General features: G+C 36.2%; 1 protein-coding gene across 7 annotated transcripts in view; it reads left to right on the forward strand.

Annotated features, from left to right (window-relative positions):
* The window catches only part of Eya4 (EYA transcriptional coactivator and phosphatase 4), a 198,368-nt gene that overhangs the window by 121,930 nt on the left and 49,770 nt on the right, over positions 1–26,668 (forward strand). For 3 of the 7 annotated variants that reach the window (XM_013026795.1, XM_013026796.1, XM_013026797.1), the window contains exons 3-8: positions 7,797–7,921; positions 9,286–9,354; positions 19,479–19,571; positions 24,338–24,404; positions 25,881–26,023; positions 26,165–26,308. In XM_013026795.1, the coding sequence (XP_012882249.1) occupies positions 7,797–7,921; positions 9,286–9,354; positions 19,479–19,571; positions 24,338–24,404; positions 25,881–26,023; positions 26,165–26,308 (641 nt within the window). Of the gene's footprint in view, positions 1–7,796; positions 7,922–9,285; positions 9,355–19,478; positions 19,572–24,337; positions 24,405–25,880; positions 26,025–26,164; positions 26,309–26,668 lie in introns of those variants that run through there. The other 4 variants (XM_013026798.1, XM_013026799.1, XM_013026800.1 and 1 more) reach the window with 3 other exon arrangements.

A 26,668-nucleotide genomic window follows, 5' to 3' on the forward strand; every position in this document is an offset into this window, starting at 1 on the left:
CTCCTTTCTTCTATAGGGTTTTGGAGATGCCATTTGTTCCCTCTCAACCCCCATTCTGCATCTAGAAAAGATGGGATGTGATATATATATAGATACATATCACTATCATTGTGGTATTTTAAACATTACAAGAGGCAATATGCATGAGATACCAGTCATAGGATGTAACATACATTATGTGCCCAGTAAATATTCACACCCATTTATCATTTTCTGTTGTGGAATCCTAAACTAAATTTATATCTGTATCTGTATTTGTGTCTATGTTTGTATCTCTCTTTCTCTCTCTCTCTAGATGTATATGTTGGGTTTTAAAACATTTGAGTTTTCACAATTAAATTGATCACAAACCACACAAAAGAGTAGACATAAATATTTCTTGATATATCTATATCTGGGTCTGTATTTGTATCTCTATGTCTCTCTACATGTATATGTTAGGTTTTAAAATATGAATTCACAATTCAAATTATCACAAACCTCACAAAAGAGGACATATATATCATTTCTTAATTCCTGCTAGTAATAATGCATCTGTATTCACCCAAGATTCAGCGATTGACTTAGTGAATCACTGAATCACTCACAAAACTAAGAATAGCTTAAGCTCTTGGTGATGGGTTATTAGAGTTAAAGAATGCAAATTAAAACTTGCAAAAGTAAAAAACATACATATGAGCCAGAATCCAGCAGCTGATCTCAGCTTGTTTTCTTCCTGAAGAGTTGTACAGACAGTGACAAGGACTTTTAGATGTAGGAACTGTCAACCTGTTAAGACAAATTTAAGTAAAGCCGACTACATTGTAAAGACCCACATGATTGCCTGTGATTTCCAGAGGGCTGGAATGGAACATGGCTGTCTGTTTGTTGGGACTTTTTGTTTGTGTTGAAGAAGTACCATTTTCTCTTCCCTCTGTCTTCCTCTATGGCTCTGTTCTTTCCTTCCTGACTGATTTTCCTGGCTTACTCATCTTGATCATGGTCCAAATTGGCTACAAGCCCTGACACTTTTTGCAACAGCTTCACTGATAGCACTGAACAGATGCGTCCCCTAGGATCCTTTATTTGAATCTATCAAAACCCAGCTAAGGATTTCTGAAAACTTTTCCTCACTCTTGATGTCCACAAGGCTTTTTGCTTGATGTACTCAGTAGATTCTTAGTATTTTAAACTCCAAAGTTTGTATGCTTGTGTTAAATTTCAGTTAGTGACTTTAGAGGAAATCTGTTGAGCTATCATGGGGATTTCCAAAGACCACCCTGAGATTTAGTGATTGGTTAAACTGACTCACAAAACTCAGACTAGCTTAGTCTCATGGTGATGGTGTATCCAAGTCAAATAATGCAAATTAAAATAGACAAAGGTAAAAGACATATGAAGCAAAGTGCAAGAGATAATTTCAGCTGGTCTTCTCCCAGGAGCGTCTTATAGACAGTGGCAATAGCTGGCAAAGCCTCCAGACTATTGCCCTCTTGGTTATTCATCCATGTCTGCTAATTCCTAAACCTGAATCACACATGTTTGCTTCTGTTTACTGTGTTGTCTTTCTACTAGGAGTCACACTTTCTCACGTCCTATGTCACAGAATATTCATAGCATGTTAAACATTATATGAAAAATAGAAGCCAAAGAGTATCTCTGTTTATCACCCAAGTACAGGTCCTTTCTTTTGAAAGAAGAAATGAAGAAAAAGGTCTGATTATTCCAAAACAGCCTAGATAGAGTTCAGTTGAAGAGGAGCTAGACCATGACAATCCTTTATTCTAGCTCAAGCCACAATCACAATTTCGATACTTCAGTATTTGAACTGGATTGACTGAAGGTTGAGATGTTTTCAGTTCATCTTTTATTCAGAATTGATAAACACCTTCTACATTAAATTTTGACAAGTTTATTCACTAGTTCTAACATTTCTCAATTTTCTACAAAAGCAATGGTGTCACATACGAATTAAAGATGTTTCTTGACTCTTAGATTTTACCACTTTTTTTGGGGGGGGCAGTTGTGGGGCATGGATATTCAGGGTCTGGGTACTCTCCCTGAGCTTTTGTGCTCAAGTCTAGTGTTCTATCACTTTTCGCCACAACTCCACTTTCAGCTTTCTAGTAGTTAATTGGATATAAGAGTCTTACAAACTTTCCTGCCCACACTGGTTTTGAACTGTGATCTCAGATCTCAGCCTCCTGAGAAGCTAGTATTACAAGCATAAGCCACTGGTGCCTGGCAGATTTTACCTCTTTCATAATTTTTTTTCTCTTGTGCTTTGATTGCCAAGAGAGCCTTGTAAAAAGCAGACATCTTTGTCTTCACTCTGAAAGAATTCAGTATTTCATCACTAAGTGTGATTTTTTTTAAACTGCAGCACGTCCAAAAACAATTTTTATCAGATAATGGAAAAATACTTTTCTAGGTGGCCAAGAATTTATGTCATGATAGATAATAACTATTGTATTTTTCTATCCATAAAAATAATATTTCGTTGATATTTTAAATAGTTTGGTTTCCGAATAGTAAATGAGCATTGCACCCCCAGATAAACTGTGCTTGCTAATTATTTTTTCTTTTTCTTACTAGACTTCATATGATATTTAATTTTTCATTTTCATCTGTTTTAAAAGTAATATGGATATATATAATTTCCTTTTTAAGATTATTTTTGTCAATTTTGGGGTCAGAGTTATTCTGGTTCCTACAAAAGAGTACCAAGTGCTAAGTGCCAGTGGCTCATGTCTGTAATTCTAGCTACTCAGGAGGCTAAGATCTGAAGATTGTGGTTTGAAGCCAACCCTTGAGCAAAAGAAGCTCAGGGACAGACTCCAGGCCCACAGTTCAAGCTGCAGGACCACCAAAAAAAGAGAAAGAGTACAAAAGCATTCCTCCTACTTTTGTCTAACAGAATTTGTAAATGATTCTTCTTTTCCTTGAAGTATTTGCTAGCATTCACTATGAAACCATAAAGCCTCAGTGTTTTCTTTCTTTTTTAATGTATATGTTCGATGTAAATTTATAGTTTAGAAAGAAAATTTTTGTAAGTAATTTATATTTATATGTTTTATGTCTTATTAGATCCTATTCTGTATCTTTTAAGAAATTCACCAGTCTTATCTGTTGAGTTCATTGCCATAATAATGCTCATAACATTTCCTTATTCTCTTTGTATCATTATTATTTCTAGTGATCATCTTCACATGTGCAGTAGTTTTCATGGATTTTTCTATTTAAGTTATTTATTCTCCTTATTGTTCCTCCAACTTACTTTCTTTTTCATTCATCTTTCTTTTTCCTAATTTAAGATGAAGATATACATGACAGATTTTAAAACTTTTCTCCTTTTCTAATAAAGCCATTTAAAAGTATTAATTCTAGTAACCAGATCGTCACCAATAGTTTATTTACATACCACAAGTTTTCATTTTGATGTATTTTCACCATCATTTTTCTTAAGTGTTTTTATTTACATTTACTTGTGGATTCTTCTTGTACTGTTAAAATTACTCATAAGCATGAGGTTTCATTTTCAAACACTGGAGATATTTTTAATTTATTGTACTTACATTGATTTTAAAAATTAAGTCATTTGAAGCCAGATACCATCCTCTGTAAATTTCAATTTAAAAGCACATGAGCATTTATTTTATAGACCAGTATATAGTTCTTTTGGTAGATGCTTCATATACAACAGAAAATAAAGTATGTTGGCAATTTGGTTGTTAGTGTTATGTAATTTTCAAGTAGCGGGTACTTGTAATTAATGAGGTTAAGTTTGAATTTTTTTAATTTATGTTTTCTCTATTTTGGGGCACTATGTAAAACACATTATGAAACCTTCAGGTATGATCAGGAATTTGATTGTCTTTGTCTTCTCCTTCTCCTCCTTCTCCTTCTCCCCCTTCTCCTCCTCCTCCTCCTTCTCCCCCTCTCCCCTTTCTCCTCTTCCTCCTCTTTTTCCTCTTCCTCTTCCTCCTCATCTTCTTTCTCTTCCTTTTTTCCTCTTCCTTTTTTTCTCTTGTACTAGTATTTGGGCTTGAACTCAGAGCCTGGGTGCTCTCTTTTTTTCTTTTTCTTTATTTATTTTTGTTGCTGTTGGTCATGGGGTTTGAACTCTGGGCCTGGGCGCTGTCCCTCAGCTCTTCAGCTCAAGGCTAGCGCTCTACCACTTGAGCCACAGTGCCACTTCCAGCTTTATTCTGCTTATGTGGTGCTGAGGAATCAAACCCAGGGCCTCATGCATGCAAGGCAAGCACTCTATCACAGAGCTACCTTTCCAGCCCTTCTTTCCCCCCCGCCCCTCAAGGCTTTTACTCTATTGCTTGAGCCACAGCTGTACTTCTGAATTTTTGGTGGTTAATTGGAGATTAGAGTGTCATAGACTTTCCTGCCCAGCTGGTTTTGAAATGTGATCCTCAGATCTTAGACTCGAGTAGCTAGGATTACAAGTGTGAGCCATGGGCCTGTTTCTTCTGAAATTCTTCTTTAATTCTGTCAGTTTTGCTGCATGTACTTTGAAGCTGTACCTGTAGGCATGTGTACATTTAGAGAATGTTTTAGAGAATCTAGAGAATTTTTAAAAATCATTTTCTAATTTCTCTCATTTCTGTCAATATTCTTTATCCTGAGGCCTATTTTATGTGATAACACTATATCCTGAAGATCTTTCTTATACCTACTATTTTCTATCATTTCCCTCAACTTATTGATCCTTCCCACTAATTTGGTTCACAAGAAGCAAACACAGTGATGGAGATTTGTGTTTATTTGGGTTGTATATTAAACCTTTATAAGGAATGAAAGAAATGAGGTTGGACTGAATCATTGTTCTATCCTCCTATACCTGCTATGACATCAAGACTCTCAACTGCTCTTACAGGATGTCCTAGAGGAGATCTTTGAAGCAAGAGGGCATAATTTTCACAGCCTGAGTAGTCAGTAGATAAAGGCTGCTCCCAAAAGAATGTGGTCTTGGGTACAGTGACTCTTTTAGTTGAAGATGAGTCCTTGAAATCAAGAGTTGTTAATGGTCCTAGCAGCTATAACAATCCTATAGCTAGATGTCAATGCAGTTCCCTATGCACGTTTTCTTATATTTCAAATGCTATTTTTCCCCCGGTCCTGGGGCTTGAAGTTGTCCTGGGTGCTGTCCCTGATCTCCTTTTGCTCAAGGCTAGTACTTTACCACTTGAGCCACAGTGCCACTCCAGCTTCTTCTGGGATTAATTGGAGGTAAGAGTCTCATGGAGTTTCTTGCCTGGGCTGGCTTCAAACCACGATCTTCAGATCTCAGCCTCCTGAATAGTAAGGATTATAGGTGTGAGCCACTGGTGCCTGGCTTATTTCAAATACTTTTTAATAGATCCGGCATAGCTAAGTCTTGGCTGTCTAATTCAATATGACACTTATTAGCTTTACAATGAAGTGTTTAGTCTCTTGATATTAGTGTAATTACCAAGGAGTGAAACCATTATCCTATTTTGTATTTTCCATTTTTATCATCTTTTTGTTTTCTCTATTCCTAATTTCTTTCCGTGACTTTTTTTGTATTTTATTTTGGTTGTTTTATTTTAGTGATACCTGTTTTCATTCTCCATATGAACATTTAATAGTGGAGGTTTTTAACTGCCCGATTAATAAGTGGGCTAAAGACTTAAGATTTCTCTGAGGAGGAAATGAGAATGGCCAGTAGACACATAAATAAATGCTCAACTTCTCTAGCCATAAAAGAAATGCAAATCAAAATAATATTGAGATTCCCCCTCACCCCAGTTAGAATGGTTTTAATCAAGAAATCTAATAACAACAGATGCTGGAGGCGATATGGCCAAAAGAGAACCCTACTGTATTGTTGGTGGGAGTGTAAAATTCTTCAACCACTCTGGAAAGCAGTATGGAGGTTCCTCAAGACTCCACATAGAGCTCCCCTATGACCCAGCAATCCCACTTTTGGACATTTACCCAAAGGATCACAAACAAGGCCATACTAAAGCTACCAGCACAACTATGGTTATCACAGCATTATTTACCATTGTTAAGATATGGAACCAACCCAGATGCCCCTCAGTAGATGAATGTATCAAGAAAATGTTTTATATATATATACACACACACACACACACACACACACACACACACATATATATATATACATATATATATATATATATATATGGAATTCTATGCCTCTATTAGAAAGAATGACACCATGCCATTTGTTGGAAAAAAATTATAATATGTGAAGTAAGCCAGGTCCAAAGAAACATAGGTCCCCATGGTTTCCCTTATTTGCAATAACCAGTCTATGTCTAGGACAAGCAGAAAAGGTCAAAAGCTATATACATATGACCATATAAAATGATGCTACATGAAATGAACCCCAAGATAAGAATACAAGAGGTTTTATCTTTCTTGCTGTACTTATAATGCACTATGTGATTTTTTTTTTATTTCTTTGTATGTTCTTCCCCCATGGTACAACCCCGGTTGTCATTGTATTTGATTCTGGTTCCTGCATCTTGTTTATACATTTTTCTAATTTGGAGAGGGGAAAGGAAATAACAAAATGCTTAAATAGGGATACAGGTTGACCCATTGTAACAATGAGATGTACAAGACACTATGTTGAAAATGAACTTTACTACTCTGGGTGGAGGAAGGGAGGAGTTGCGGAGGTGGGAAGGGAAGAAATGGTAGGGGAAAAACAAAGGAGGGGTGACAATGCTCAATAGGAAATGTACTCATTACCTTGCTAATGTAACTGGAACCCCCCTGCACAGTATCTTTATAACAAAAAATATATATTAAAAATAGTAGAGGTATTTTTTACCCTAAACTTACTATACAAGTTAAATATAATGTCTATGCAACATGGAAAGAAGTTTTCCAAATATGAATTCATGTCACCATCATTTTCACTGTTGTTACTTATTTAACTTCTATAGCATATTACACATTTCACAATATAATACAAAATTTTGCTTCAAGAGGCCATCTATCAAGAATTAAGAGGAAAATTAAGGATAATCTTTGATTTTATCAACATAGTTACATTTATATTACTCTTCATCTACTCTTGTAGATTTAAGTTTTTATTTGATATTGTTTTTCTTTCAGTTGGAATTTTCCTGTAGTGTTTTTGTTATTAAGGTCAATGGAGACAAAAATTTTTAACTGTTGTTTACATCACGTTTCCTTTCTTTCATGAATGTGGTGAGGCTTCCTTGAGCCACTGAGAAATTCCTTAGAGTCTCAATTCTAGCACATTCTCTGGAACGTGCATATCAAACTCCCCCGCTCCAGTATGGATGTCAACAGTTCTATAGCTGAGCTGGCATGGCATGAGCTCATGCTTTTAGCCACCTGGGTCAACAGAATTGGCTAGATGTTTTGCTCTGGTTTTGAGCTAAGGGTTCATTCTGACTAGTGATTTCTATCTCAGACAGTACCCATTTACAGGAACTGAACATTTTCAGCCTTACCCTGCCTTTGTAGCAGAGAGGACTGTGGGCATCCATGCTCATTAAAACCACCAACATGCCAGGGGCTGCTTTTTCCCTTATTTTAATTGTATAGTTGTAGAAATGAAAAATAAAAAAAACACAAACAAATGATGAGATCTCATGTGCTGTTGAAGCTTTTTTAATTTATCTATTTTTATGAATGGCATTTCTACCTAGGTAAGAAACGATTGATTTTTATTGTTATTGTGGGGTTACACATGTGCCAAGGAGAGTAAGACATCTAATTTATGAAGAAATCACTGCTGAGATTTCATTGTTTGCTCTGCCACTTCTTACTCTTGACAGGTCTATGGAAATGCAGGACCTAGCAAGTCCTCACAGTCTTGTTGGCAGTAGTGATACTCCTGGTGGCTCCAAACTGGATAAATCCAGTCTCAGCAGCACGTCAGTCACTACAAATGGGACAGGAGGTAAGTGTGCCTTCCTTAAAAGGCTCACAATCACCTCTCAGTGTTTCCTCTGATTTCACATGTTAGAAATCTCCTAAAAAATGGGTATCTTATTATCTATGTCATAATCAGTGTTATATCCAAGAAATGCATAGCTAGTATATTATTAATTGTTGTACTGTTCTCATGAAACTCATGTTCTTCCTTGATAGCTAGAAATGTTAGTAGGAAGTAGAAAGGCCTAAGCAACATTTGAGGGCATTTAAAAGTTTTCTCTTTGTATTTTCCCTTGAACATATACTGCAGAATTTAGAAATTGTAGTCAGATATGTGCACCCTTACACCCCCCCCACACACACACATATACTTTTTGGTTTTATTTTGAACTGTAAAAGTTGTAGTCCAGTTTTTCATTAAAAGTTTTTTTCTTAAAAATGATTTTAGAAATATTCAAGTAGTTATATCTGCTGTATTTTCTTTTCAAAGAGAATAATACCATAATACCTGGTACTTATTTAAAAGGGAATTGTATTCTTTCTAGATACTTTCAGATTTTATTAAGTCATAATTAGGCTATAACATATAGCAAATATTTCAAATATTGTGCTTTACTGTTTTATAAAATGCATTCAATTTATCGGAACATATGGTCCAATTCTTGTAAGATTATGTATATATAGGGAGATAATTATATAATGTATATGCAGACATAATTTGTTGTTTACTGTTATTTTGAAATTTTGTGGATTTTGTCTGGCCCCAAAAGTAAAAGTAACATGACATTAGTTCTTTTTTTATAAGCTTTTCATATTGCCAAATGTCAGCATTTGCCACATCATATTTTCTTTTCAGTTTTAAATGAATATCCACAAAATTGACACCCCTCTTCCCACTGAATATAACTGTGCAACCTGTAATTTCCTTTGTCAAGTCATGCGCATTGCAACTTACCTTGTATTTAATAATGTTTTACACCAAACCCTTTGTAGATTAACATTCTTCTTGTTTATAATGTTTATTTGTCTCTAAACATGCATCTTTAATTTGAGCTAATTAATGAATATGGGATAGCAAATGTATAAGAATAATTTAGTCATGATTACCAAGGCAAAAAAATTTACATTTTCATTTTACCTTTAAATTGAGTACAAATAATATTGAAAATCCCAATTACTCTGGAAACAAACATCAAAGTTCATGAATCATATGCGTGTGTATATATATATATATATATATATATATATGACATTATCAACTAAACTGTAGAAGACCTACAATAAGTTCTAGTTTTGCTAAGATCTCGAAACTGATGCCAGCATTGAAGACTACTCATATACACTCAGCAGGCCTCAGACCATGAACTCTTACACTGTTCCTCTTCTCAGGGGACAACATGACTGTTTTAAATACAGCAGACTGGCTGTTGAGTTGCAACACCCCCTCTTCTGCAACAAGTATGGGAGACAATGGTACACTGCATGGTTTGGGTGTGTGTGTTGGCCTCTGGTTTGCTTTCTCTTGCTGTTTTCTGTTGGCCCCTCTTTTCTATGTTTGGTACCTGATAGACAAATGAGAAGTGAACATGCCTTTTACTTGGCTGTGTTGTTGTTGTTGTTGTTTCCCCAAAACTGGCAACCAAGTCTGAAAATGGTCTCATCAGTAGTATTCTTTGCACTCTACCACTCGAGCCACAGTGTCACTTCTGGCTTTTTTCTTTTTGCTTATGTGGTGCTGAGGAATCGAACACAGGGCCTCAGGCATGAAAGGCAAGCACTCTACCACTGAGCCATCTTCCCAGCCCAGTATTCTTTGCTTAGCTTAAAAAAATAATTTCACACAAACAGGTACATATACCAGTTTCCTAAGTACTTATCACATTGTTACACAGTTAATTCAGAGTAACGACAGTCCTACAAAAAGAGCACCTTAAGCTGAGTGAACCTGCATTAAGCCAGTTACCAAATAACCCATGAATTCTTAACATGGCAAAGGAATATTTACTATTTTACAGACTTCAATAAATATTACAAAACATCTAAAGTCATATTAATAATGAGTATCCCATCATGTTAAAAATTATCAGCAATGAAATCTGAGCACAGTTATAATCTAGCTACTCAGAAGCCTATAGTAGTAAGATCATAGGTTTGATAAAACTCAAGGTTCCCATCTCTAAATGAGTGAAGTATAAATAAACAAATATTGTTAGACACAGTGGTGTCCACTTATAATCCTAGCTAGTTAGGAGACAGAAAACAAGAGTATTGAAGTTGGAGGCCAGCACTAGCAAAACATAAGACCCCATTTCAGTTAAAAAGACAGTTATGGTGGTATATATCCATATTTTCAGCTATGTGGGAAACATAGGAGGATCATGTTCCAAGGCCAGATCCAGGCAAATATGAGACTTTATCAAAAAAATTACTAAAAAAAAGAACTGGGGTATGGCTTCAAGTGTTAGTGCCCTTGTCTAGCAAGTGCCTCACCCTGCATTCAAGCCTTAGTATTACCAAAAAACATTAAAAATATAAATTAATAATAAGTCTCTTAATATCTATAAATATTATCTGCATTCATATACAAACTTTGTGCTACAGAAAATATGAATATGCCATCAAAATTTGACATTTTGACAAAATTATCATACTACTAATGGACTGCCCATTTGAGATTTAAAAAGGAGAGCTTATGTCTACTGGAAGTGAGTATTAAAAGCATGCAGTTATAATAGACTTTGTTATAAGTGTACCTTTCTCCATTTCAAATTAAATACCGGTCTATGACTAGTGAATAAGAAGCACTCCATATTTGTACTTTTTTTTTGTCCATTGTGGGGCTTGAACTCAGGGCCTGGACGCTGTCCCTGAACCTCTTTGTAATCAAGGCTAGTGCTCTCCCACTTGAACCACAGTACCACTTCTAGTTTTTGAATGGTTACTTGGAGATAAGAGTCTCGCTCGGACTTTTGTGCCTGGGCTGGCTTTGAACCATGATCCTGAAATCTCAGCCTCCTGAGTAGCTAGGATTGTAGGCATGAGCCACCAGCACCTGACATTATTTGTATTTTTACTAGCACATAATTGCATACAGATTAATGGTTTAGTTATATTAATTTCAACGTACTTTGATCATATTCGTCCCTACCCTGCCTTCTCTGCCTCTCCCTTCTCCTTGTCTCAAATAGTCCTCATTCTACTTCCATGGATATTTTTTTAAACCTGGGTCACATATAAGAAAAAATGCAATTTTTACGTTTTTTGAGTATGACTTATTTTGCTTAACATGATGGTCTCCATTTCATCCATTTGAGTGCAATTGACACAACGTCATGTATCTTTGTAGATTGACTGTAACTCTACACTGCATTTTCTTTAGCTACTTCTCCATTAAAGGGCATCCAGGCTCATTCCATAACTTTCTTATTCTGAATCAAGCTGTAATAAACATGAATGTGGAGATATCTTCATTGTATGTTTCCTTCGCTTCTTTTGAGTAGATATCCAGGGACCCATGGCTGGATTATATGGGAGTTTTACTTTTAGTTTGTGAGGAAACTCCATCATGATTTCCATAGAAGCTGGGCTAATTTACATTCCCACACATAGTACATAAAGAGGTTTCCTTTACCCTCTGTACCAGAATTTACTGTGGCGTGTTTCCTTGATAGTATTGCTTCTTACCATAGTGAGAAAAAAATCTATATGTAATTTTGATTTGTACTTCCTTGATAACAAAGGATGTTGAACAATTTTTCATGTATTTCTTAACCATTTGTAATTCTTTTATGAAATACATAATTCTTTTACCCACTTATTGATTGAAATATTTATTCTTGTTAGTGTATAATTTTGCCTAATTGCTTTAGACAAGGTATTTCTATGTAGCCCAGGCTGACCCTAAACTTGCTATATAATGCAGAATGGCCATCTTGAAATCCTTGTGTCTTGGCCACTTGAGTACTGAGATTACACATATGCACGCCCAGCAATTTTTAGTTCTGTCTGTTTTCTATTATTACCTACTAGATGAATAGCTGGAAGCCTTTCTTCTACTCTATGGGCTGTCTCTTCCCTTGGGCAATTATTTTCTTTTCTGTGCAGAATTTATTTTAGCATGATGCAATCTCATTTATTAATGCTTCCTATTATTTCTGAACTATTAAGTCCAGAAAGTCATTGATTGCACCTAAAATTTCAATTATTTTCTCTACATTATCCTCCAAGAGTTTCAAAGTTTTAGGTCTTACATTAAGGTATTTGCTACATTTTGAATTGATTTTTTTGTGTGCAAGGAGAGAGATAGGAAGCCAGTTTCACTCATCTACATATCAGATAGTTGATTTTTCTAGCACCATCTGTTGAAAACACTATCCTTTCTCCAATATAGACTTTTGATAACTTTTTTGAGCATCATGTGTCTGTAGCTGTGCTGGTTTATTCCTGGTTTGTTTGTTCTGCTCCATTGGTCTGTATGTCTGTTTTCTTGCTGATACTGTGCTGATTTTCTTACTATGACTCTATAATTGTAATCACTATTTGTGATACTCTCAGCATTGTTCTTTTTGCTCAGGATTGCTTTGAGTAATCAAGAAATCTTGTGCTTCTATATGAATTTTAGGATTTTTTTCTGTGCTATTTGCTTTTCAGAATCTCTGTTGGATTAATTTCTTGCCATGTTATTCTCACTCAAGTTTGAATTACTTTTATCTGTTTATTTCAATTTCTGTTTGAGTTTGTTAGTCATTTTTAAAGGTTAGACATGTGAATTCCTTCTCTGGCATTTTAACAAGTTCAGTAGGTTTGGATCCAGTTATTGGGTAGTTGTGAACTGTTAGAGGAGTCGTGCTGCCTAGCCTTTTCATATTTCTTGTGTATGTAAGTTGCAGGTTTTCCCATCTATATAAATGGATAGCTCTTCCGGTTTTATATGGGATCTTCCTAGTGAGTAGCCATCTCTTGAGGACTTAATTCTCAGTACCTCTCAGGAGAAAATATCTATTATAACAATGACAATACCAAAATAAGTACAGAAACAAAATTAAAATCCCAAGCAAACTCCTAATCTATCATAGAACAGATAATGGCAAAAAAAATACTATATAATGAACTATGAAGTTAAAATTAATGAAGATAAAATTAACAACAAATGATGAGTGAAAGCAAGAGGGAGATAAGGGGGGAACGAAGCAGTAAATTTAAATAAAATACAAAGAAAGATAGCAAAATGAAGAAGACTATGGGAAACTGGGGGAGTAAAGTAAAATTTAAAAACCTGATTGCAAAATAAAGAAAAAACAGAGAAATAAAATTAGAACATAAATTCTGAAGTAAAATAAAGTAAAAGCAATAACAAAATCTAGTAAAAACATGTTTGAAAAAATGACAAAGAAAAAGAAATGACAAAGAATTGGAGAGGCTCCTGTCTGTGTCATCTGGGAGTATTTACGTCCTGTTACTTGGGGTAGTGCTAAGTGAGGGATCCAGACAGCTTCAGGGATGTATTCGCTGTAGAAGTTTCCCTTCTTTGTATTCCAGGAGCATCTGCTTGTTTCACTGAAGTTTGCACCCTTGAGCTGGAAAATTCCCATTCACTCAGAAGTACCCCAATTTGTACAGCAAGTGTCTACAGCTAGAGATGTCTCTCAACTCTGTCAGAGAGTACAGGAAACAGAGCACTGACATCTGCCCCCGAGGAGGAGAGAGAAGGGAATGGCATATTCTACCTGCCAGTTGCAATGCTTGCAGACTTTGACCAGCAGTAAGGGTAGAACTGAAGAAGGGTAGAACTGGGAAAACCTAGCTGTGTGGCCAACCGGATTCAGCTCTCTCAGTCTTGCTAGGCACACACAATAGGGAGACAACTCCAGGGACTGAGTGACCCCATGGCCTTGGCTCAAGGGACGAGCTCTGGTTTCTGTAATTGTCAGGCAGTGGACCTTGTTACTCACCTCAGAAGGCTGGGCTACTGGCCACCATGTGCTCCATTCTCTGTGCTTGCTGCTGCTTAAACTCCTCGCTCAAACCATGTCCTATCTTCCCACACCCTTTTGCCTTCCTCTTGTGATCATCTTCTTGGGCACTGAGGCATGGTGTCCTCTGAGTTGTAATTGTTCCTTGTTTTCAGCACCACAGAGTAGTAGCTCAGCTTTGAACAATGAGTCCCATCTCAAGATGGCACCTGGCCATAGCACTCCAAGGTATGCAAACAACTCAGTGAGTCTCTTCTCTGGTACTGGCACCCCATACAAGAGGATTCACAATTACAATGGATATCCCTACTGGCCTTAAGGTTTATAAGAGTTGACACAGCCTATGACTAGGACAGTCAATCTTTTGTCACCAGGGCTGCCTGGCTTGCTTTGTGATTGCTGCTTTGGGTTCCCCTCCACCTAGGGAGCCAAGCCTGAAGTTACAGGCTGTTTTCTGCTTGTTGTTGTGGCTTTTCTGTTTCTTTTTGCTTTTCAGATGTCCTATCACTTCTTTCTCTCTTTTGCCTTTCTTTAAAATATAATTTTAGCTTTGTTATTCTGACTTTTCTTATTCATAGGGTCACGTGAAGGAAGTGTTTAATCTGCCATCTTCTCCTGGGAACTAGTCAATTATTATTTTTATAGTTTAAACTTCAAGCATTTTTCTTTTTCACACTTGGAATATACTTGTAATACTTTGACAATATTTGGCTAGAATTATTTATTAGTTCTGGTGCAAGAGTGATTGCTTGGTCAAGAGCCAGATAGTAACTGTGTTCTGTTATATCAGAGAGACACTAGTCTCTGTTCCAACCATTCAACTCTGCTAATGCAATGCAAAATCAGTCAGATAGTAACTGTGTTCTGTTATATCAGAGAGACACTAGTTTCTGGTCCAACCATTCAACTCTGCTAATGCAATACAAAATCAGTCAGAGATGTGGCAATAAAGATACTTTCCATATTAATAATTTCATAATAATCAGTCAATACCCAGGCAGAACATAAAGCCCTAAGTTCAAACTCCATTACCAGAAAAAAAAAGGATCAGTTACGTGAAGAGCTTCCTCAACTTATAAGTAATTGCAATTCAAATTTGCTGAATAGTGTCAGGAGTCATAATTAACTATACTTGATATTCAAAAAATGTTAGATCTATTAGAAATGTTTGAGATAATGTCAAAAAGTGGTCGTTTTTTAATTTATCTCTTAATTAACACGTATCTAGTTCCTATTACACGCCAGGCCCTATGCAAGCAAATTGGAAAACACTAAGCTGAATAACAGCTACTGGCCAAGGACCAACCAGTCAAGCAGAAGGAACAGACATGAATGAGCTCAAAGTGAAAGTGTGCTGCAAGGGGAATGTGTGATTCCACATAGAGATCAAGGCATCAAAGAAAAGTTGGGGAGACCAAAAATCAGATGTTCTGATCAGCTAAATTGTTGTTTGACATTTGAAATTGCCATATAAGATAGAACCTTCTAGAATTTTTGACATATATGCCTGATTAACTCACATGTAATAAATTTGTTTCTGAATGTTAAGTATCATGTAGTACAGCCACTTAGTGTTGTGACTCTAGTTTGGATTTTTTTTCTTTTCTTTTTTTTTTTTTTATTTGGTCAGTCATGGGTCTTGAACTCTGGGCTTGGGTGCTGTCCCTGAGCTCTTCAGCTCAAGGCAAGTGCTCTACTACAGCACCACTTCAGATTTTCTTGTGGTTAATTGAAGATTAGAGTCTCATGGACGTTGCTGCCTAGGCTGGCTTTGAACAGTGATCCTCAGATCTCAGCTTCCTGAATAGTTAGGATTACAGGAGTGAGGTACTGGTACCTGGCTTTATTTTGGATTAAAAAAAAAGAATGAGTCATAAATTGCTTTATTAAATTATTGGACAAAATATAGTATTTCATGGATAGTACAGAATAAAAGAAATTTATAGCCAGTCATAACATTTTCAAATGAAAATATTGACTCAAACAAACACGAATCATAGCATGTACTGAGTATTCAAACTAGTAAATGGTGCTTATTACTTCTTGACAGTGTTATAAATTGTTACCCTTACTAATGTAACTCTACTTGAGATACTTTTTGAAGAAACTCAGTTGTCATAAGTCATTATGTGTGATTCTCATGGTTAAGAAAGAAGTGTGTATATAGATAGATATTTCTTTGAATCAGTTTAAGCATACAGCTCTGAAAATATAACGAAAAGTATGTATTACTTGGTCCACCTTTCAAGGATTTGGCATGATATTGCAACAAATAAACATGAGCTTTGAGTTATGATCCTAAAATGAAACTTCTCCAAAAAAATAAAATGTTGAACCTAAAGCTCTAAAGAGAAAGAGATCAAAGAGAGAATATGAAGAGAATGATTTAGTAGTCATAACTTCTGACAAGAATCATATAAAATATAAATTTACTCTGCAGATATCAAATATTTTTAAAGCTGGGGAATGGAAAATCTGACATTCTCTGGACTAAATGTAGATCTTTGAAATTCTAATTAAATAGCTGGGCACCAGTGGTTCATGCCTGAAATCCTAGCTATTCAGGAAGCTGAGATCTGAGAATCACAGTTCAAAGCCAGCCCTGGCAGACAGGCCGTGAGACTCTTATCTCCAATTAACCAGACTAGAAGTGGCTGTGTGGCTCCAAGTGGTAAAGTACTAGCCTTGAGCATCAAGAGCTCAGGGACAGCACTCAGGCCCTGAGTTCAAGCCTCACAATTGACAAAAAAGAAAAAGTATATACATATACATATATATGTAATGAAATATTATAATGTGTGGAATTAAAATCTATCTCTCCCCTTCTTTTCTTTCTTTTGACTGCCTGCAACTTTCAAATTCAAGAAAGTATAATCAAAACCATTATTTTACTTCTTTAAAAATCAAGTTCCAAAGGGGGTGTTAAAAGTAACAAAACGAATCGTCATATCTTGCTACTAGACCAGTTTTGTCGAACCTAGTTCATGTCTGCTCCATCTTCATTATACTACTTCATTATACTACTATTAATAGTAGTATAATAAATATATAATAAATATATTTTACAAATATTGTTTGTAGGGTATAGGCAGGTTTAAACAGGGACATGGGAATAATTAAGAAAAACATGGCTGAAATTGGAATGTGGATGTTCTAGGTTTCTGTCACTTGTCTTACTTTTGCTGAAAGCTTTAGACTATACTTTTTTTGGGGGGGGGTCCGGTAATGGGGCCTGAACTCTGGGCCTGGGAGCTATCCCTTAGCTCTTCAGCTCAAGGCTAGTGTTCTACCACTTGAGCCACAGCGCCACTTCCGGCTTTTTTCTTTTTGCTTATGTGGTGCTGAGGAATCGAACCCAGGGCCTCAAGCATACAAGGCAAACGCTCTACCACTGAGCCACCTTCCCAGCCCTAGACTATACTTTTTGCCATCAGTGTCAGGATAAGATGTGGACAGTGTTGTGTGGAAGGCAACTGAGCCTCCATCTAGATCATTTTCTGGCTTATCTTTATACAGATGGAAGAAATTTTTGATTAATTGGTACTGTCTAGAAGACAGCGCAGTTTAGAGTTTGCCTTCTGCAAAAGCCTCATCTGGCTTTTACTTACAGTGCATTAAGAGGCAAGTGATTTCTTCTTTTGTGCTTCACTTTCCTGAAAAAATAAATATGATAATATTATATACTGGTGAATAAACAAATCAGTACCTATATGGCACAGAAATATTGCCTAAAATATGTCAATCACCTTTGGCATTTGTGGTAGCAAGATTCAGGTTCAATGCTTTTTAATGCCTTTCAAGAGGCTTTGTGCCGAGCCACTGTGAGTCCATCAGCCGTGTTCATACCTGAAGGCAGCCTGTTTTCGTGCAGAGATCATCAGTATTAAAGCTGAGAACCTATGCTCAGATCTCAGCTCTGGAATTTTCTACATTGGAATTTCAACACGCCCTCAGCCCACTGAGCCTTGTGTGTAAAGCCGATAAAATGATTTATTTCCACCAAATTGTGTTAAGGATTAGCTAAATATACACATAGTAAGCTTTGAATAAATACTGAATAGTAGCAGTCACAAATAATTTCCATGGTGATAAATGTACTTACTGATAAGATGTAATCATAGTGCAAAGAACTGAAAATTACCACTGAAAAATAGTAAGCATTGATACATCATCACTACACAAATAGTGAGACTTTACTCAGAATATCGTCGCTACTGAAAACAGGATAAAATACTCAAGATTTTTGACTTGCTTCTCCCAGCCTTTACAGTTCTCCTCTGATCTTCCAGCAATCATGGCATTGTTAAATTGTGGATAGGAAACTAACCCAGCTCTTTCTGAGGGTCTTGTTAATGTTGTTCACTAGTGCATGTGCTCCTATCCATTAATTGCTTTTCTAACAAAGTAACATTCCTGACTTACTTGATCACTGGGGACTGTGTGACCCCGCTATACTTTTTTTTTGTTGTATTTCTTCATGGTTGGCTAGTATTCAGCTTTCTCTTTTATAGACTTGCTTGCTTCTAAGTTAGTTAACTGCACTGTTCTATTTGTGACCAGGAAACACAGAGGTGTTTAAGTAGAAAATAATGTAGTTTCTTTGCTAACTGCCATGATGTATGTGGTAGAACTTTGTCAACAAAGGGAAAATATGGTGTGACCAAATGGGGAAAGGCTTTTTCTTGCTCCCACCATCCCATCTCATTGAGAATAATGAATGCCAGGCTACTTCATTGCCGAGTAAGGATTTTGCCAAAATATACTGCCTTCAAGCAGAAATAACATGTTGCAGACGTTTTAAGAAGACAAATCTTCTGCTGTAGAAGTCACTGCTTACTGTATGCTGATCCCTATAACATTAACTCTGCTGTAAAAGCCCAACATATTAAAAAAGAGTTTTAAAGTAGCATATATTTTACAAATTGTGTGAGGGGAAGGGCAGTCATTGTAATATTTTAATATGGTCCATGTCAATATATCCAATCAAATTCACCCCTTTCATCTCCTCTCTCCTTTTTTTGTGCCTGTACTGTTTTAATTTATCTTTTATTGTCTTTAAGTAATTGTATAAAGGGGTTTTAATTCAAAAGAAATTCATTTATAGGTACAAAAGTTTTAGGCTCCTTGGTTTTTCTTAAAGCCGAGAATTTATTGAGTGACTTAAATTTTACCAATCACATGACTAGCTCAGGTTTTCAAGATACCTTTTATTTTTTAAATAATAATCTTTTGGAAGCATGAAATAGAGATGAGTGCATCTCAGTTACAATTTGACTTAAACGTACTCAAGACTGACTGGTGGTTGCTTTTTTCTGTCTTTGACCACATCAGAGTGCTTAGTGAGTTAAAAATGCAAAGACATGTATTGCTCTTTCATTTGTCAAGGTTGACTGCTTTTAAAAGCCAGACTCTGAGAATCAGGTTAGCCAGAGGATTTTATGACAAATCCTCCATAAATGCATGCCCATGTAAAAGCTAAATTAACAAAACTTTCCTCATCAAGTTTTCTCTTGCATGCCCATGGTAGCTAGACCACCACTAGCCGACCAGTCAGGGGCGTGGGTGTAAATTTAGAAGTGAAAACTCACATGTACTTATTCTTCTACGTAGTGTCTCTTCTTGCAGTCAAAACAGAGCCCTTGAACAGCAATGAAACCTCAACCACGACTGGAGATGGAGCGCTTGACACTTTTACTGGGTCAGGTAAAGCCTTTAGCTCGTGTGTCATTGTGTACACATTGAGGGGACCAACATTATCCTTCTCACAAACAGCTGCACACGGATCAGAACTGACAGCACTTTGATTTCAGAAAGTTGACACTAAACTCACTCTTTTGGAAAACAAATTGTCCTAAATTTACCTATTGTTAGAAATTCTATTTCTAATCAGTCCATGGGGTTGAGAATCGACAGTAGAACTAACTCTCAACTTTCTTGGCAGAGAAAAGCAGAGCTATTTTCATCCATCATTATTAATTTTATTATTATTATTATTATTATTGCCAGTCCTGGGGCTTGAACTCTGGGCCTGGGCACTTCCCTGAGCTCCTTTTACTCAAAGCTAGCACTCTACTACTTGAGCCACAGCTCCACTTCTGGCTTTTTCTGAGATTAATTGGAGATAAGAGTCTCACAGACTCCCCTACCTGAGATGGCTTCGATCTCGGCCTCCTGAATAGCTAGGATTACAGGTATGAGCCACCAGTGCCTGGTCTTCATCTTATTTCATACAATGTTTGATGAATTTCATCAGTAGGTCATCATTGCAAACTTTGTTCCTTCAACTGTCTATTTAAATTATATTTCAAAACTGCCTTTTCCATCCAACATTCTAGATGTAAAACTATCCCATTTGATTTCTTCTAAATAAGCTTGTTTCCTTTTCTGGTTTAAGAAAGTCCTCCTGTATGGCAGTTGAGTGACAAGTATTAAAGGTTAATGCACTGCCGGAGAACACATGCTGCTTGCATTAGAATCAGCCTCTGAGAGCAGCCTTGCTTCAAAGAGAGCAACAGAGTGTCTCTAAACATCAATCCTTATAGGATATAAAATACCTGATAACTCCCAGCTGGGTGCAAGGGACACAAGTTTTTTTGTTGTTTTGGTTACTTTGCTTGGCTTATTCAGTCCTAGTTCTTTTATTCTGCTGTATTGTATTTATATCCATCCATGATCTCATCTGTGATGATTTCATATGGGAGTTCTCTATGTAAAAAAGAATTGCAGTATGTCCTTAAGTAAAATGTCATGTCAGTGGATAATGCTACTTTTTTGGAAGCACAGCTGATCCAGGCTTACAGTTTTCACCATGTACTTGCCATGTGTTCACATAAACGTTAGTACTCCAAACAGAGATAAACAGTAGTAGTACATCAGCCAGCATTGCATAAAGGTCCTTATTTGCTAGTCTGCATTCTTTGTAGCAATTAATCTGCCTCCTCAGGAAACAAATAGCTACCACCACCCTCTGTTATACTGTGCTGTTTGTTCACTTGCTAATATAACTCTTGCAAGCAGTCTGCAAAGTAAATGAATGCGGGTAGGTTTTAAGGAATTGTGTGTAATTATAAAGTAATGGGCATCATCATGCTTCAAGAGTTTACACATTCATGAAAAGTTGAATGACAAAAAAGTATAGAATCTTTGCCCCCAGAGGATTTTCAGAGCCTTCTGGTTCATTTTGCAGACAAGAACACCATACAGTTGTGCCCACATAGTTAAGACCTGAATAGAGCCAGGTATAGTGGCTCACACTTGTAATGCCAGTGACTTGGAAGGTAGAAAAGGATCACGTTCCAAGGCCAGCCTTGATGAAATTAGGGAAACTCAACCTCAAGGAACAAGCTAGGCATGGTGACAAATGCCTATAATGCCAGCTAAATGAGAGGCAAAGGTAGGAAGAATGGAGTCTGAAGCCAGTTTCTGGCAAAACAATAGAAATCTTGTCTGAAAGATAAAGTTAAAAGAGTTTGGAGCGTGGCTCAAATGGTAGAGTGCTTGTGTAGCAAGCATGCAGCATTGAGTTCAAAACCTGAGTACCAAAGTGGAGGCAGTGGGGAGGGGGAATGAAAACCCTAATCCATGGTAGTGATATAGACAAATCTAGAACCATATACCAATAATTAGTCTCTGAGTCTTTTCCACCATACTCCACTGATAATTACCAAATGGAAAAAAGGAATAGCTATACACGATCTTATTTGAAATCAGATTCATATTATATTCCCAGATAGTTCCTTAGGTTTTGAAAAGAACATTTTGGAGCTATGCAGCCCAACAAAATAGCCATTCTTACAGGTAACTTTTTAAATTTAAATCAATTAAAATTTGGTAAAATAAATATTTGTAGTTGGAGACACACTAGCCACATTTCTAGGGCTTAATTGCTGCCCATGTCTGGTGGCACAGAGATGTAGAATGTGCCTAGCACCATGGCGAGCTCTGGCAGTCAGCAGGGATCTGAGGCAGGGACTCTCCTAGACCCATTTAAAGAAAACTGCATTCCCAAGAAACTTCGCCAAGCATTGTAAGGTGCTCAGCAGTATCCTTCATTTGCCTTGACTATCAGTAGCATCCTGCCCCAGTTGTAACACATCAAAATATATCCTGGCATGCAAAATTCTCCCCACTTCTCGTCCTATTGAGAGTTGGTGATCTAAGGTATTATAGTGATAAAAAAGAAACCCTTAAAATTGCTTAACATCATGCTTTCACAAACTGATAAAATTAATAGATTTTGAAAAATTAACCTTCAGACTAATGCATTTGGAGATAATCAGTTCTGGTTACTTTTGTATGCAGAAATGATAAAATATAATGAGTCTTGGGTATTGTTTATGGTTAATTAAATCATGATGAGGAATAAAAATGTTCTTTCACATTTGTGCATGGCATTGCCACCCATCTTCTTGGGGACTGAGTTGCCTTTGTAGGGACTGGTTTGTTTTGATCAGCATAATAACAACTCACTAAGTCCAATTTTGTTTTAGCTACAGTTTGCATTGGAATAAATTTTAGTAAAGAAGTATGAACTCTCCAGTTTTTGTTCCTTATGTGGCCAAAACTTCTGAGTCAGTTTTGTCTTGTATTTAGAAAATTACCATGCAGGCATATGTCAACAGTTAATTGAGCATTTGTAGTGTTATGGGTTTATTATTTTAATGGTGTCGAGATTCACTCAAAAGAAGAAAACATCCTACATATTCAAAACTGTATTCATGTCTAGGTTTTCTTCTGAGGAACAGACTTTTGTGCTTTGCCTTATTTAATTAAAACTGCTATAGGGAATTTTTGTTTGTAATTATATCATGTGTTTTTTGAAAACCCTTTTTTCAATTTTTACAATAACTGATTAGTAGACTTAATGTAAGTTTTAACTGTAACAACAAGAAATTACATTTTAGAAGACAAAATATCTTGTAATTAATGCCTCTTTGAACTGAATTGCTGTTAAAGAAAATATTCACTATTGAGAATACTTAAGTTAGACTGAATGTTCTGTGGAATAACATTATTACATCTTACGTTTTGGTGACTAATGGAGTATAATCCAAAGTCTGTTCTCATTAAGTTGAGTTGAAAGTATTAAAGTTTATATTTTAGGTTTTTAGAAAATTGAGTAACAAATTAAGGATTTATCAGTGAATTTATTTCAAGCCACTCATAACAAACTTACTTAAATTTTAGTTCTTAAAAATGTTTAGAACATAGCATCTCTATTCATACTTCATGATGTTCAAAGTTGATTCAAAAAATTTTTTGCATGTACTTACTCCACTATGGCGATTAAAGCTAGGTTTCCCATATCTAGCATATAGGAAACATATATTTTAAACTGATTAAATTCTGAGTGTTTGTGAGGCAGTAGATCACAAAGGTATGTAATAGTATTTAAAATAGAAATATATCATGTTTCATAAAATAGTTAGCAACTTGAACCTATTTGTCACTTTTTACAAATTCTAAAAGTTTCATTCCAGAATTACTGTGAACAACCTAAGAAAGGGCACAGTACTTTGAAGTATAACTTTGATTGATTAGACCAAACTAATTCCAGCACTGCACTGTGTACTACTTTAATCTTTTTGAAAAGTGAATGAACAGCAGATGGCCTAATAAAGACACTCTGTGTGCTTGCCCAGTATGGATTGGCTCTGAGAGGGCCTGCTTAACACTTCAGAGTCCATACATTTGCAATACATCCGTCTTTGTCAAGGCAGATGTCTAAAAGAAAGAGAAACTTGCAAACATTTTGGATATAGTCCAGTTTGGAGTAGGTATTTGGGTGAGATGTTACAAAGAACTTGACTTTGACTTTTAAGTTCTTGTCAGAAAAAGTATCATCTCTGATAGTCCAAAATATACTTGTCAAGAAAACTGCTAGTATGTTCTAATGACCCTTTGTATGTATATTCCAGTTTTCACTAGAGTATTTTTGGACTCTGTATTTTAATTATTTGTCTGATAACTAAGGTGAAAGAAAATAGAAACAATAGCATTTTCTATTAAGGCATGTAGGTTGGCTTTCTCAATAGTTATCAACTTTTTCTTTAATAATCATTTTCTTTTAATGAAGAAAAATAGGCAATATATTGTAGCTATGTATAAGATGAAAAGTTTACACATTTTAAAGCATTTAGTCACATCATGCAAATTTAACTGTATTAAATCCAAAGATATGTATTCATATCATGTCCATCCATGATCCTGCTTCTAACTCCCAAAAATGGAAGAGTGGTAGAATGATACGTGAGACTAGGTCCATTTCATGTTCTTACAAGATGAGAAGCAGTTAATTTGGAGAAAGTATTTCAGCTGCTGTTTCTTTTTAGAAAATAAACTTCAGAAGGTCAACAAAATTCTTAGAAAAAAATGTATTGACATGGTAAGCTCTAAATGGGTAATATAACACTGTAGTGTGATGGTTTCATGAAGCAACTTTTTGTGCATGGTTTCATTGTGTCTTACAGTAATAACAAGTAGTGGTTACAGCCCAAGGTCGGCGCACCAGTATTCCCCACAGCTGTACCCTTCCAAGTAAGTGCTCAGTACACTCAGTGTTGTTAGATCCATTTTCTGGAATCCCATTTAGAAATCTGTATTCACATAATATCACAACTTTAATTTGGTATACATTCATAGATATAAGTGTATTGATGATAGATAATTGGCTAGATGGTTATTTGCATAAATTAAGCATCTAAGGAAGCATACAGAATAGAAATAAAGATGTTACTTGTGTAATATACATACCCTTATACACATCAATTCTTTCGTTTTAGATGGTTATCCATTTTAAATCTGTATGTTCAATTGTTTTATGAAAATTCTAAGATGCCAACTAGTTTATAGAAAATATAAAGAGATCTTATTTTACTGACACCTCAAGTATCAACACTTCATAGTTGATTCCATCACCAAAATATTTTATTGAATTTCATAATACAATAAAAGATATTTGTAGAGAATATTTTTTATTGTTTTGAAAACTGCTGTAGTCACCTTATTGAAGAAAGTGGTAGATATTTCAAGTTGAACTGTGTCAGGTACATTTGAATTTGTGTAGGATTCAAAAGATTGGGAATGTTTTTCAATCCCTGATACATATAAAATATGTGTTTGGAGCTGGGCACTGTTTGCTCACACCTGTAATCCTAGCTATTCACACACTAAGATATGAGGATTGTGGTTTGAAGCCAGTCCAGGCAGGAAAAACCATATGAGACTCTAATCTTCAGTAAATTTCCACTAAAACACACACACACACACACACACACACACACACACACACACACACACACACCCTAGAAGTGGAGCTGTAGCTCAAGTGGTACAGTGATAGCCTGGAGCAAAAGAAACTCAAGGGCAATACCCAGCCCCCAAATTCAAGCTCCAGGACTAACACACACACACCAAGTGTGTTCTATTTTGTTACATCTAGAATACCCCTAAGTATAATGGGAACATTATGTGAACTATAGCATGATGAAGGGAAAATAGAATTCCCCTTGTTTTCAGGAATATTACTCCTTCTCTTTCTTTCTAAGATTTCCAGTTACAAGGAAGGATTTCCAGTTAATTTGAGGAAGAGCTTTTAAATAAAAATTTGTAATCATTGTGCAGCATTAGGTCACTCAGTACAGATAGGCTCACAAAGCCCTTAACTGGCCTGTACTCCATTTTCTCTTCTATATATTAACTGGAGTGCTGTTTAGATATAACAAGAATGATAGATGTGGAAGAGACGTGAGTAGTCACATCTAAACCAATTTCTCATCTTACAGAGGAGGCATTCTCAAGGGGATTCATTTATTTATCCAAGGTCATCAGACTGATTTGTAGCACAGCCTAGGCTCCTGACATTGGAACTCTTATACTTTCCTACATTGTAAAATTTGTTGTGGATGAGAGGAGGATTACTCCCTGAATATTTTAGGGTTTCACTGAATCTAAGCTGTCTGAATTAATATGCAGTCTTTGTTGCCACAGTAATGCTATTTTTCTGATATTTAGGCCCTATCCACACATTCTTTCTACACCAGCAGCTCAAACAATGTCTGCCTATGCAGGCCAGACTCAGTATTCGGGGATGCAGCAGCCAGCGGTCTACACAGCCTACTCACAGACAGGACAGCCCTACAGCCTGCCCACTTACGGTATTTCACGTTTTCTCTCTTCTTTGTTTACAAGTGGGGTAGTTCTGCTAGCGAGTAGAATTACATTGTTCATATGAGTTTCAGCTCCGAAGGAAGATCCTTTTGTTCATGAAGTCCTTTGCACATTTGTTTTCCAAACAGATTTGGGGGTGATGTTGCCCGCCATCAAGACAGAAAGTGGACTTGCTCAAACTCAGTCCCCATTACAGAGTGGCTGCCTCAGTTATAGTCCGGGCTTTTCCACCCCCCAGCCAGGACAGGCACCTTATTCTTACCAAATGCCAGGTAAGCAAGCACTCAAGACACTTGTTACGTGAGAATAAATCCTTTCAATGTGACTCTTTGACTTCAGTCTAAGACGTACACATGAGGACAGTTTTAAATCTCACAGTACCTGCACAGCTTCTTAAGAAAAGACAAATAATTGCACAGAAGCCTGATGTAAGTAATTGAATACATATTAGTGGACATGACTCATACAAAATGCAAATACTTAATTTTAAGCTTTATAAAAAGGCAGAAAACCATGTACAAGCCAAGCAGGCTTCAGGCCAGCCATCACCAGGTCAGGCAATCACATGTTTAGTGTCTACGTAGCTAAGTTACATTCCTTAGACAAATCTATGTTTTCTTCTCAGTATTTCA

The sequence above is a fragment of the Dipodomys ordii genome, unplaced genomic scaffold, assembly GCF_000151885.1.
Source record: "Dipodomys ordii isolate 6190 unplaced genomic scaffold, Dord_2.0 Scaffold97, whole genome shotgun sequence".
Taxonomy (NCBI): Eukaryota; Metazoa; Chordata; class Mammalia; order Rodentia; family Heteromyidae; genus Dipodomys; species Dipodomys ordii.